Source organism: Chelon labrosus (genome assembly GCF_963514085.1).
Source record: "Chelon labrosus genome assembly, chromosome: 20".
Lineage (NCBI taxonomy): Eukaryota > Metazoa > Chordata > Actinopteri > Mugiliformes > Mugilidae > Chelon > Chelon labrosus.
The window spans coordinates 14323023-14336788 of record NC_140353.1 but is presented as its reverse complement, the minus strand read 5'-3'; the positions used below and the strand labels follow the sequence as shown (position 1 = coordinate 14336788).

Here is a 13766-nt window from a genome sequence, read left to right as displayed (position 1 = left end):
TGTGGTTGAATAACACCTTTGAAGACATTCTACAGCCAACACTTGCACAAGACTTCCTCACTGAGCACCATCAACTACATGCATGAATTATTCATTCATGCATCAACCAGACACACATGCACACGGACCGATGGAGCACCTCAGTGCAGTAGGATGGGAGGAGGCAAAGCCAACATCCAGGTCACAGTCTCAGTACTGGACTAGTCGGGATACACTGCCTACACGGACCGGATGATTTAATGCCAGTGGATGCATTTAGCTTTGCTACATTATAAAGCCAGGCAGAGTAAATTTAATTATTGAACCTACAGGCCCACATGAAAGAGTCACACATGAATGGAAAATATTTAATATTTTTACCGCCTGAAAAAATATCTCTCAATTCAAAATTAAGTTTAAAATAAGATTTAGCGTAACAGAACATTTGGCATCAGAAAAATAAACACATCAGTGTGTTATCACAACAATAAGAATTAACACAGTCCCTTCCTTAATTTTTTTCAATGTACGATTACAGCATCCTTAAACAAGAACAGTCAGATCCCCGTCATGACTCATTTATCTGATGAAAACCATGTGGAAGACGACTGAATATTGGCATCCATTATTTCCCTCGCCCTTTGAACAAAAACATTGACTTCAATTTACTTATAAAACTATAAACAATTATAAAGAAGTAAGTATAAAGAAGTGAGCTACGAGTAAGGGTATTCATAATAACAAAACCCTTCTGGAGAGCATGGTATGAACAATCCGAACCGAAATGTACTTATCCTCTGACGTCCGTTTTACTTGAGTTCAACCACAGTGTTCCTTATCAAGCAGTGTCCAAGTCCAGCTGGAATTTGGCCAACAGGCTGAGATGGTCAGAGGGGAATATGTGATTGGGAAGGCCTTTCATTGACCACAAGAGATCCTCAGACAGGAGAGAAAGGGAACCAATCAGCTTCAGACCTTGACTTGCAGACTCACCAACAGCTAGAGAAAAGAGAAATACACAACATAAGTTATTCCAAATAGCACAAAGTGAAAAAAAAATAGTCACTCAGAGCTGCTACAAGTTCATACCTTTAGGACCAGCGTTGCGTTTTGGGGAGTAGAAGATGTAGTCAACTGTATGGCCCCCTTCGGAGTGCAGGGTGGTGACTTCTGGATTGCCAGAGCCTGGGAGAACGTGCTTATAGACCGACTCCAGGAACAACCGATGACTGACAGTATTTCTGAAACTGTGGAACCATAAGATTTATGGACAATGTCTCCTTTCCACTTTAAATCCCAATGAAATGGTTTCCAGAGTGTTATTTCTTTCTGAAAATTGAAGTGTTTCTTGTAAAACCAAGCAGCAACCTCTGGGGCGCAATAATGAAGCCACCACGGTGGTGATCCCCATAGACCTCCATTTTAAAATATTCATCTTTACTGCAGAAATAAGCCTGGTACAAAAACTGCTTTGGACTCTACAGTTAATTTCCCAATTCATGACAAGGAGGTGGCTTACCTGTTTTTTATGCAGAAATTAAGAGCACGGTGGACTGGACAGGTGGGTGCTGTCACAGTTTGCTAGCTGTCAACCTAAGGTTCCACCTCAAAACCACTTTTCAAGAAATCAAAGAGTAACTTCATACACTGTGCATGGAAGTCACCATGTCTCCCCGAAATACTCTTATTGTTCCGGGTGGCGCATTGGTCAGGAAAATGTGTTTTGCTTTTCATTCATTCATTCATCTTCTGTAACCGCCTGTCCTGTGAAGGGTCACAGGGGGGCTGGAGCCTATCCCAGCTGTCATCGGGCGAGAGGCAGGGTACACCCTGGACAGGTCGCCAGTCTATTGCAGTTCATTATTAGTTAATTGTAAATGGACAGTGTCCCTGTTCCTATATTTGCCCAATATGTGGTAGGGGCCTTTATCAGTAATTAATGGGCACCCCGCAGCCAATCAGAATCCAGTATTCACCAAGGCAATGGGCCGTAAAGGTGACATATAGTGCCAGACCTATCATTTAAAACCACTTAAACATCAAATCTGACTTCTTTAATTAATTTTCTGTTTTCCATTTTTGTACATCATCCATGTACTGTACAATGCCAACTGGCAAAATGATTAAACTGAGATCAGTAAAGATTTTCTATTAATTGTAGTAACTTCAATATTCATTGTCTTGTATGGTGTCTGTTTGCTGCTCTAAACTAAGTTACAAATCACTTGTATGATAGAGACATGCAGGTAAACTGACCTTTTCTCATAAGGCGGATTGTCCCTTAAAGCATCTGTGCAAAAGAAAATCAAAGTAAGTAAACCAGTTCTTGTAAATAGTTAAATAACGGATGTTACGGTTTCTGTGCTGTGTGTCTGTAACACCTGGTTTGTTCTCAGTCGCTCCTGGAATCAGGGGCAGGTCCTTAGGAGGGACACATGCAGCTGGACAATAGCGCAGCTGGAGCATGAAGTCATGTCGATACCGATATTTCCCTGCAAAAGAGTAACAAATATAAGGAGTGAGGGATGAAACGTGCCACTAAAAGCATTAACAGTAACAAGTAATGTGTGTCACTGACCTGACTTCTGCTTCCGGCTCTCAAACACCTCATTGACATTGGTGTACTGGCAGTTGTCAGTGATTCCCAGACAGCTGGGCCACAAGGGACGAGACAGTGTGTGACAATAGGCTCTGGATGACAGGTCCTCTTGACCTGATATCTGTTAGACATAAAAGTTTGGAGAGATAACTGTAGCAAACATTCTGGAAGAAAATCCGAACTAGTTTACATCGAGTTATGTGGGAGCAGCTTGATATTTTCTAGGATTGCACTGTTTCTCTCTCACCATCCATGCTGGGAGACCCTGGTAGAAGAGCTTGCCGGTGGTGATCAGCTGGTACAGAGGCATACATGGGACAGAGTTAAAATCTCCACACAGTATAACGTTACAGTGTTCACCTTTGGCCCTACAGGACTTGACAACACGGTCAATTTCTGCCAGCAGTATTGCCAACTGAGCCAGCTTCACATCACCCCTCCTGGGGTTGAAGAGCAGGTGGGTGTTGGCCACGCAGAGGGGCGGGCCCTTCTCCTTGACCTCAGACCCCTGGGTAACCACTGGCCTTAGCAGCAAAACAATGCCTACGTTGTGCCGGTCTAACAGCTCCGTCTCAGGCCTGAAGTACTCCACCTCAGTGACAGCTAGTTCAGTGAAGCAACTGCTATGATAGCAAGTAGCACAGCCATCTGTCTTGGGCCCTGTACGCCGCTTGTACACACAGGTGTAGCCTGGACCAACAACATGTACAGAATATGTGTTAAGTCTTTTGTCACAACATCGACCAACACGACCGTTTTGTCTGAGGTGACCTACCCATCTGAGACAGGACAGGATGCAGTTGTTCATGGTAGTGGTTCTCCTGAACCTCTTGGAGACACAAAATCTACAAACAAGAGGACACACAAATCCTTACATGTAATGAAGACTGCATATAAAATATGCCTAACATAAAGTTCTGAGAAACAAAGTGCTTTTAACTCACATTTGGTAACCACGTTTGAATTTCACGTAGAAGCAGGTTGAGGCGGTAGCTCCAGTCTAGCACCTCCAGGGGACAGTGTGTGTACAGCTCCTGGTTTGCCTCCAGTAAGTCCTGAGCAAGAATGTTGTAGGACATGACAGTGAAGGCCATTGAGACCTTCTTGTGTGGGCTAGGTATTAGGCTAGGTATCTGAGCTGGCTCTGTCGCATTGTCCTTCTCATCCAACTCCTCCCATACTCTCCATAACACTGGTTGGAAGACAAAAGCACACACAGAGCTGGACAGTAAACTCTGGATGAACACAGACACGTCTCAACACAATGAAAAACCACCTGATTCTCACCTTCATAGGGAACTGTGGGCTCCACTGGAGGATAATAGCTCATTGAAGGAAAGTTCCACGGAGGACTATACACTTCTTCAGGCAGGCCAGGCCCTGCAGGGAAGTGCCAGCCAGTTTGAGAATCATATTTGCTGCTGATGTCAGTCTGAGTGTTTGAAAGGAGGGACGTAAATACCAGCTTGGAGCTGCTTGCTCCATCAGGAGTTTCATCTGAAGTGGTTAATATATATTCATCCCAGCACTCAGTTACTTCAGGTGCAGTGGGTGGTATATCCATGTTTGGTATTTGGATTTGTTCCTCTAGTGAACAGGCGGTTTCTTGTATTTTGTCCTCAGCTGGAGTTACTGACTCCTCCAAGGTTGGTGTCTGCTCCTGTCGTGGACAGGTGGTTTCTTGGCTCTCCTCTGTTTGCAATCTATTTTTCTGTGCATGCTCTTGATTAAAGTCATCAGATGGAGAAACATGTTTATCCTCCGTGACTTCCTTCCTGTGCGTCACCTTAAAGTGCACAGTTATTTCCTCATCCTCCTCTTTGGAACCTTCCACTTTCTCCTGCCGTGGTCCATGTCCCTTTCCTGCTCCTTCCTCTTCCTCCTTCCCTGCAGATTGCACCGCACCCATACTCAAAGCTGCATCGTTCTTGGCGTCTTCATGAAAGACAGCCATCGGCAGATCCCTGTCCATGCAAGGCCTTGTATTTTGGTCTTCCTTCTCTTGGCTTGGTTCTTCTACCCTTTCTTTCGTTTCTCCTTCTGATCCACTGGCTGAGCTGAGAAACTGGCCCAGCGGGGCTGACTGGGAATGGGTGACACCAACACCATCCCACACTTCTGTGCCATTAACTATTGCTGGTGGGAGACCCTTCTTTGAGGTCTCTGTAAGACAAGAGTAACACAGGAAAACAGTGATGGATCCTTGCTTTGCTAAAACTTACTGAGGTCTCTAGACTGGGAGACTGACTTCACCAAAAATAATGACAAAACAACCTCTGTAAAAAGTGTGACACATCTGCCTGACTAAACACAATCTTCACACACACACACGCGCGCACGTGACGTCCTTATGATGGGAGGTGGGGCGTCCAAAACTCAAACAGCTGCAAGCTAACACACAAAGTTATCAAGCTAAATTACAACAACATTACATGTTCTTATTTAAATAAACTATAAGCGTTAACCCACAAAGAGAAGCCACGAGTGCCGCACTGAGCGCGTAACGGGAATAAAAAGTATTTTGGGGCAACCGTCAACAAACGTCTAAACTGCTCAGTCAGCAGCAAACTAAATTTAACATTAGCCACGGCTAGCTCCCGTCAGCTGTGAAAATGCATACGTGGCTTTGACTTAATGACAGAGTTGCTGGGCCGCACCAGTTTGAACTCAAACATGCGCTGGGACATTTACCTGAAGCTCGGCGACTCAGGTAGCGGGAGAAAGGGTAGAGAACATAACACAACAGGCTGCCAATCATGCTTCTCTGCTGCAAGGAACGCATGCGCGCTTTCGCAAGTTAGTGACGTTTGCAGTGGGAGGGGCCAGGAATCATTTATTTAGATTCAAGATTCAAGATTTCTTTATTGTCAATTTTTCAATACGTTCACAACATACAGAAAAATCGAAAAAACGTTTCTCCCTTTTCTCACACCACACAATAATAAAAAAGAAAAACCTAAATAGACCTGGATGAAGTGGCAGTAAAACAGTTACTATGTAAACATTCTGTATAAATATATGTATAAATATAGTGAATAAATAGAAATAGAAATGACTATGTACAACTTAGTGCAATGTATATTTTGCAGCTTGGGTTTTCCCAGTAAAAGTGCAAAAGGTGCAGTAAGGTGCCCGATTACTGTCAGGTTGAGTCTTTTTGTAACTAAGGCTGGTGAGGTAGGGTCCCTGTGTGATGGGTGGGTTATAGTCCGGCAGGGGGCATAATACATAAATGTATAAATGTTTACATAAATGTATTTGAAAATCAGTAAATAAGTATGGCAATTATATAGTATAATTATTCTTTTAGCTTTGGTTTGTTTTCATTGCTGCACTTAAAAATAAGTATTTATATTACAGTCTTTCAAAATGTAAAGTAAACATTTCTTAAAAACACTCAATATCTGTTTTATGTATTGACATATAGAGGATTGTTGTTTTTCTTGTATTATCGTTTAAGTTTAACTTACCTGAATGGCTCAACTTAAGATGTTTAATTTTAATATGAGATGTTATCATGTGTTTAGCCTGTTTGGCTTGTGAAGTGTAATCGACTGTGCCGTCTTTATAAATCACGTAAAGGGTTAGGATCCTCTCCATCGTAGTTCGACATAAACTAGGGACCACAAAACAGAATTTTGCATTCCGCAAAGCAAGAAACCGTCCTGCATAAAATTAAGAGAAAATACTATGATAAACACAACATTTTATTTTAATTTCTAAGATAAGGTATGTCATTTCACATATTCCTTGTTGGACTGACATTCTGGTTGCGTTTGGAGTTGCTAAAAACACAGTAACACAGGCATAAATTGTTAATGCCACTATACATGACACATTACCTGAGGGGTAGGGTTACCGGGTCCAAGGCACAGGTCTGTTCCATTTCACAGTAAAAGCTCTTACAGGCCATCTTAAACGGAATCTCAAACATTGTGTGTTCCCCCCTTTTGTCTAGAGAATAGATTCAAAGAGGGCGTAAGGCTTAGAGTGCCATGTCCATACTGTCTTTTGAATCCCTCTGCTTAAAAGATGAAGGCTCCCTGTCCCCAACTGAGCACCAAGACTTGGAAGATGAATCTGACAGAGACCCGGAATCAGACGGTAAGTACAGTATGTTAGATTAATGGTTATACAATGTAATACATTCTGCAGCTGAATGGTATGTTTTTACAGAGCTGCTGCAATATATATATATATATATTCATTAGTCTAGTTATAGGCCCTTACAGTGATAATTGTGTGGTTGTACTTGTATGCAGAAAATGAGAAGAATAACAAGGAGATGTCCATAGCTGAAGTGTATCTGCAGGCCTGCAAGCTGGTGGGTGTGGTGCCAGTTTCTTACTTTATTCAAAACCTTGATTCTCCAACCATGACACTCACCCACCATGGGCTAGGACCTTTGGGGTGCAAGGCACTTGCTATTGCCTTAGTGGTAAGTTTAAAATTCAAGAGTGAGACTCTTTTAGATTTCTGAGCATTGCTGATTGCTTTTTTCCGTATTTAGACTGACATGCACATAAACACCCTGGAACTGGGGGACAATCACATTCAAGCTGAGGGCACCAAATACCTTGTGGAGATGTTGAGGGCTAACTTCACCATCCAGCACTTGGTACGTAGGACTGCACACTGAGCACTAGAGGGCACAAGTGTCTTACAGGTCATAATTCAAACTTGACTTCTTCACAGCAGCCTTTTTCTTTTTCTTTCAGGATTTATCAAACAACTATCTCAAATCTGCCGGAGCTGAGTATGTTGCCAAAATGTTGCTGGACAACATTTCATTGAAGTCTTTGAAACTTTCAGGTAGGTTTGTGTTCATTAATAGCATATAGATTGCTGCATTTGATTTTCATTGCATCCACAGACAGATTGTGGTGGTGGTGGCGCTGTAAGTGGCATAGGGAAACAGTTCAGTTATTTTAACATTACATAACACAAACATAATCGAGAAATACATTTTTCCTTGCAGGAAATAGATTCACTGATGATGACACAAAATACTTTGCGGATGCCTTGTCGGTAAGTTACTAATGAGCCAACCCCTGATGTTTGACAAATTACATCTTGGTAATGCTTTGTCATTTTGTAATGGCACTATTATTTTCACAATCAGACCAACTCCAGGATAAAGGAACTGGACCTGAGTCATAATGAGTTTTGCGGAAGAGGAGGAGAGCATTTGGGACAGCTGCTGGGTTAATTCACTAGTTTTTAATATCACTGTGTTTAAATGTTTTTAATTATGAATGTTACGTCATATATATTATATGGACACAAGAGCCTTGTCTTTTTTTGTACAGCAAACAATGAAGGCCTCGAGGTGCTGGACCTCAGTTGGAATCATCTCAGAATGAAAGGGGCTGTGGCTTTTGCTGCTGGACTGAAGGTTTGGCCGTTAAATTAAACTAATTCAATCACAGATTTTGTATGCAACACCCCATCACTATTTCCACGCTTAGGTGAATATGATGTTAAAACACCTTGATTTATCGTGGAACGGTTTTGGGAATGAGGGAGCCCTGGCCATGGGAGAGGCCCTAAAATTCAACAACACTCTGGTGTACCTCAACCTCAATAACAACCGCCTGACCAATGAGGGCGTCAGCATGCTGTGCAGGGGTCTTGAGTTCAATGACACGCTCCGAGTCCTGCTGGTGGGTTAATACATTAGTATTACTGTGGTATACATCACCAGCATGGCCTCAGAGGCTTTGTAAGTTGATGTCTGACTGTTTTACCTTTGTAGCTGGCTTACAACTCTTTAACAGTAGAGGGAGCTCTTGCTCTGGTCAACGTGGTGAAGAACACACCTAAAACCGCCTTGGAGGAGATCAACATATGTGTGAGTGATTGTGGCATGACCTGTCATGTTAAAAGCAGTATTACTAGCTAAACACTGCATGGGTTCTTTCTGAAGCAGAATGCATCCTTTGAAATATGTGCGTCGTCTTTCCTCTGAACAGAATGTGCTGGTAAATGAGAACTTTGTGCATCTCTTGGAGGTGACATGTCAGGAGCATCCTGGTCTGGATGTACAGTATGGAGGAGTTGGAGGCTTTATTGCCAAGAAGCCACCGAAACGCATCGATCCAATGAAAGTCATCCAGGTTGACAAACAGATGACCAACTGTATCCAACTTTTAACTCACTAATTTAATAAAAATGACATATATTCATAATTCCTATTCTGAATAAACTGACTAAACCTTTTTCTACCAATGTTCCTTTAGGATTATCTTGATCATCGCAAGCTGCGTCTGTGGGACTTCTTTCGGAACATAGACAAAGATGGCACCATGCGAGTCCCCGTTACTGACTTCAGGAGGGCTGTTCAGGTTTCCCGTCATATTGATATATAGAACAGCATAGAGTCACTGAGTTTGCAGGATTTTCAGGTTTACCCTGCAACTACTCATGAAAAAGATAAAAGAGACATTGAACTGATTCTTTTTCTTCTTTTTGTGTGAAACTATTTCAGCAATCTAGCATTCCTTTGGATCGATACCAGATTGAGGAGCTGATTCAGAGACTTGATCGTGACAGGACAGGAATGGTGGACTACAGGTGAGAATTTTCCCTATATTGTTTGCTAGGGATGGCTCGATCCGATACTTAGGATCGATATCGTTCCGATATTGCTCAAAATTTCAGGATCGAACATCAAAAAAAATAACTATAGCCCGTCCGATCCGATACCTAAGCCCAAATGCTCAACTTAACTTTGCGCGACATGCCGTAAACAGAGAGCATCTGCTGCAAGCGTGTGTAAACAGAACCTGGTGTCAGTGAATTAGCCTAGCGCTCTTATCATGTCAGCTGTGTGGAGTTATTTTCCACGCAAGGAAGAGAAATGTAAAACAGCTGAATGCAACTTGTGCAACGCCAGTGTCTCAAGGGGTGGCAGCAGCACTGGACTCAAGCGTTTGTGACAGTTATTTAAAGTTAGCAGTTCACTTAAAGCAGCCATATGTCCTATAGCAGGGGTGCCCGTTACGTAGATCGTGATCGACTGGTGCGGGTAGATCGCGTGCCATTGGAAAAAAAATGTTTTAGATGTTAGTCTGGCTTAACATTTATCTGTTGCACCTCCAAAACAAACAGCAAGACAACATTCATCTTTATTTATTTGACTTTATATTTGCAACATGTCTTCAGTTCAGCGGCACACATCCACAGCCACGCACAACTTCAACCACAACAACTCAACACTACCGTCTTTTTTAAAAAGACAGCGCTATTTTTCTAAAGGTACAGTGTACCTATTTTTCTTGATAAAAATAAAAACAAAGATGGATAGAGCTTTTAACACTGTAGCACCAATTAATATGACTTAGGATACACAGGTAGATCACTTTGACTGGGTCATTGTAAAAGCAGCTCGCAAGCCAAAGAAGTGTGGGCACCCCTGTCCTATAGTCTTCAATGGAACATTGGATCTGAGTCCATTCCATATCTAGTTTGATATGGGTGTTTTACATACAGTTCAACCCCAGAGGTTACATGTGAAAGAAGAAACATTCAAGTTTGCAGTTTGCACTGATTTGAAGCTTAAATAAAGAGCTTATGGCTTGAGGCACATCGTGGGCTATTTTATTTCTTCCCTTAGGGGAGCAGAATATTTGTTGCACAGTTTGACCATGCTGTTTTTAGATGTCCATATTAAGCAAAGTACATCTATACTATAAACAACTTAACAGAGGAGAAAAGAAGGTATCGGATTGATATTGGTATCGGCAGATACTCCAAGTTGCAGTATCAGTATCGGACATGAAAAAGTTGTATCGAGCCATCCCTATTATGCTCACAAACTGGCCGTCTAAATTGCTTTACGGAGCAGAGATATGGTGTGTTTATCTCTGGAACATGTTGCTTTGTGTTTTTACAATCCCTGGTCTTATCTTAACACTGGTATAGCTGAACTGAAGTGTGTTATGAGCTGGGAATTTGTCCAGATCTTTACCCTGAATTTTATCTGATGCTTCTGTGCAGGGGACTGGCAGATACAAGGAAACAAATGATGAGAGATCACCGTCGCCAGCTTAGGAAGTTTGAATCCCGTCAGAAAAAAGAGAAGCAGAAGAGTGACCGCATCCTCAAAACCTTCCAGAGCGCTGTAGAGGCAGTTACACCTCACAGCTCCATGGTCATATCTCCGGGAGCCGACAAAGAAGACTCGAGTGGCCCTCAGCACTTTTCTGCCACCCCTCTCAGCTCGTGGCACCACATTGTCATGTCCAACAGTAGTCGCTACTCCGTCACTAATCTGAGCAATGAACACGTCCACCTGCCCATGCTGGGGGGCACCACGCCCTACCGTCCAGCCAGTTCCCCAGCAATGCGCTCCTACTCCCAACCCAACCTGCTGGCTGACTCCCCTCGCTCTGCTCCGGGCAAGTCCATCTCTGCTCAGGGTATTTGTTCCGATCTGGAGATGGGCCACAGCAAGCTGAGCCCAAGTGCTAGCAGCCTGACCAGGTCTAGGCCCGCGCTTAATGCCAAGCAGCCAGAAGGTAAAGTCAAAAGCAAGAAAGTGAAGAAAAAGAAACCAAAGAAACGTTCAGATAAAGGCTCGAAGGATCCTACACAAACTGTCGCATGATTTGAAGTTATCTTGTGTTTTTCCACCTGGTTACTTTTTTGTTACATATCTCAAAAAATAAAAAAAATAAAAGTTGTGCACATTTCATTCAGCTGTTGATTCTTTAAAGCAATTCAGCAAACCCTTGGTCAGAGTTCAAGCTTTTCCTAATACCTGGGAACTTTGTCAGACGTTAAATACTGGTTCACACCCAGATACTCATGGTTGAATTCAAACAAATTTTCGAACTTTCTGACTTGTGTTTGTTTAAGATAACAGTATGTATGTCCTGGCACCATTGTTAACAATGGTGCCAAGCCAAGGCTAACAATGGTGCCAGGCCAAGGCTAATAATGATGCGAATATAGACAGGTGCTGCATCCGGCATTATACTGAGATAGGATATATAAGTTGTGAATGTCCAGGTATCTCAGTCATAACCACTCTGACAGCACCAGAATGATCAGCACTCTGTATTTCTTAGCACTGCTGAGCTCCGCCATGGCCTGGGGGGTATGTATGGCATGACTGAGATGCAACCGATTCATCTTTGTTCTTTGAAGCTCTACTCACATTAGAGGTAAGATGATCTCTGTTCATCTGACTCCCTTTTTTCCCCCAGCGTGTTGGCCTGTGGAGCAAGGGGAGTGCAAGGAATGGGACAGGAGGTGGGGGTGAGGATAGCTGTACCTGTGATGCCTTCCTGCCCAGCTCAACATTTCCTATAAAAGATTTGGTGGCGGTGGAGCAGACAGCTGTAGAGATCTCACACAAGCTGGAGCTGGAGATGGGCAAGGTATTCTTATCTTGGAAGCATTAGCAAATAAAAAAAAAAGTGACAAAATAACTAAATGGATTTTTTACACAACTTCAGGTGGAGGACTATGAAGTCAAGCTGACATCATATGCACAAAAGATCACACAATTGTCAGCGGAAATTGAAATAATGGAGAAGAACTCCGCCGACTACAATGCCGCTGACTTTGAGGGGAAAAAGGTGGAGATTAAACAAATGGAGGCCCTGATTAAAGAGCTGCAGCTCTCCATCCAAAGCTCCACTGTTGCCTTTGAGTCCCTGCGTGTACACGTATGTCCTGGGCTGCAGATGTGTGGGAGGTTACCGCGGCAACAGATGCAGTGGTGATCTAATGGTAAAAAAAGGACACGTCATCTTTCAGGTCGCAGCCATGGACCAGACGTTGACGAGGCTGGAGATTAGCTACGACCAGAACGTGGTTCTGAAGACCCGCCGAGAATACATGAAGGTGCGGCTGCAACTGGAGGAATGCGAGAGACGCCACCAGGAGCTTTTCAACCCCAACATTGGTAAGCTATTCACACTCTCGTGTAAGCATTGTTTTCCCTTTCGACTCATTCAACTAATATTCCTCTCTCTCTCTCTCTCCACAGGCTCTTGCGCTCACACTGGTATCATCAAGGTTAGCAAACCCATTGTAAGCCAGCTGAATGCTGATCTAAGCTCTAGCAGGAAGTTTGGAAGCTGGGGGAAAGATTCAAAGCCTGTTCCAGGCAGAGAGTCTATGTACTGGTACTCTGGCTACTCTACTACTTCAGTTTCTGGCATTAAGTTTTATGTCGACTACAAAAACCTCATCTTGAGAAACTACTTCCTTCATCAGAACTTAAAAAGCGGCTGGAGCGGTAAAGGGAACAATTTGGTCGTCCGTGATAATACTCTCTACTATCAGTTAAGCAATCCATTTGCGGTTGCCAAACTGAATTTAACCACCATGGAATATCAGTCCAGGGTGATTGCTGGAGCCAGCACCAGGTTTTCTTACACTGGCTCCCCCGATCAGATCTTTGACTTAAGTGCTGATGAAACCGGCTTGTGGGTGACCTATGCCACAGAGGAATCTAGCGGTCAGATGGTCATTGCTAAAATAAACGAGGCTTCTTTTGGAATAGAGGAGGAATATGTGACTAGTGTTTATAAGCCAAGCCTGAGCAATGCCTTCATGGCGTGTGGTGTTCTGTATGCAGTCAGGACGATTGATATCCAGACCGAAGAGATATTTTACAAGTATGACACCAAAACCAAAGAGGAGAGCTGCATGAGTGTTCTCTTTGAGAGGTTCCAGAATTTGTACTCCAGCCTGGACTACAATCCAACTGACCAGAAGCTCTACATGTACAATGATGGCTACTATGTTAACTACAATCTGTGGTTTAACCACACAATTAAAGCCATTGTGCAGCCTCATACCTAAATCGTTATCTGTGATTTAGTGAAATATTACATCTTATCAATCAATCAATCATTATCACACTCTCCATTTTTTCCTTCTCCTTGATTATTAATAAATGATTTTAAGCATTACAAAAGTGTCATATGTGTCTTTCTTTCTACTGACTGAAAATGAGACTATGACTACATCAGTAATTCACTCAACAGACATGGATATGTCTCTGTATGTAGAGTGTAATAAAGAAATCCTCTTTAAAATCTTTATGTACTTGACCCTAACAAATGGGTTCCATTACCATATATGCAAAAGGGTGGCATTGCTTCCACTTTTTAAGTATTGTCCTCAACAGCAATCTTCCAACAGATGAAACAAAGACCAACGTGTACCAGAA

At 42.8% G+C, this 13766-nt stretch overlaps 3 protein-coding genes across 3 annotated transcripts; 2 read left to right on the top strand and 1 right to left on the bottom strand.

Annotated features, from left to right (window-relative positions):
• Positions 1–337: 337 nt before the first annotated feature.
• Positions 338–5444, bottom strand: angel1 (angel homolog 1). Its single transcript, XM_084568747.1, has 10 exons — positions 5270–5444; positions 3866–4741; positions 3523–3770; positions 3354–3423; positions 2826–3268; positions 2558–2699; positions 2361–2471; positions 2236–2269; positions 1069–1226; positions 338–978 (listed from the first exon to the last, which is right to left on the bottom strand). The coding sequence occupies exons 1-10, from the start codon at positions 5358–5360 to the stop codon at positions 818–820; spliced, it is 2334 nt and encodes a 777-aa protein (XP_084424873.1). The 5' UTR covers positions 5361–5444; the 3' UTR covers positions 338–817.
• Positions 5445–6270: 826 nt separating this feature from the next.
• Positions 6271–11314, top strand: LOC311505190 (leucine-rich repeat-containing protein 74A-like). Its single transcript, XM_084568620.1, has 13 exons — positions 6271–6682; positions 6841–7016; positions 7089–7196; positions 7297–7390; positions 7557–7606; positions 7701–7782; positions 7888–7973; positions 8047–8241; positions 8334–8429; positions 8551–8694; positions 8818–8922; positions 9066–9151; positions 10577–11314. The coding sequence occupies exons 1-13, from the start codon at positions 6574–6576 to the stop codon at positions 11184–11186; spliced, it is 1941 nt and encodes a 646-aa protein (XP_084424746.1). The 5' UTR covers positions 6271–6573; the 3' UTR covers positions 11187–11314.
• A 9-nt stretch (positions 11315–11323) lies between these two features.
• On the top strand, positions 11324–13396 carry LOC311505121 (olfactomedin-4-like; the record flags this gene model as incomplete). The annotated part of the gene is made up of 5 exons (XM_084568527.1): positions 11324–11678; positions 11788–11961; positions 12040–12252; positions 12344–12491; positions 12576–13396. Exons 1-5 carry the CDS (start codon positions 11583–11585, stop codon positions 13394–13396), a joined length of 1452 nt encoding a protein of 483 aa, XP_084424653.1. The 5' UTR covers positions 11324–11582.
• Positions 13397–13766: the final 370 nt, after the last annotated feature.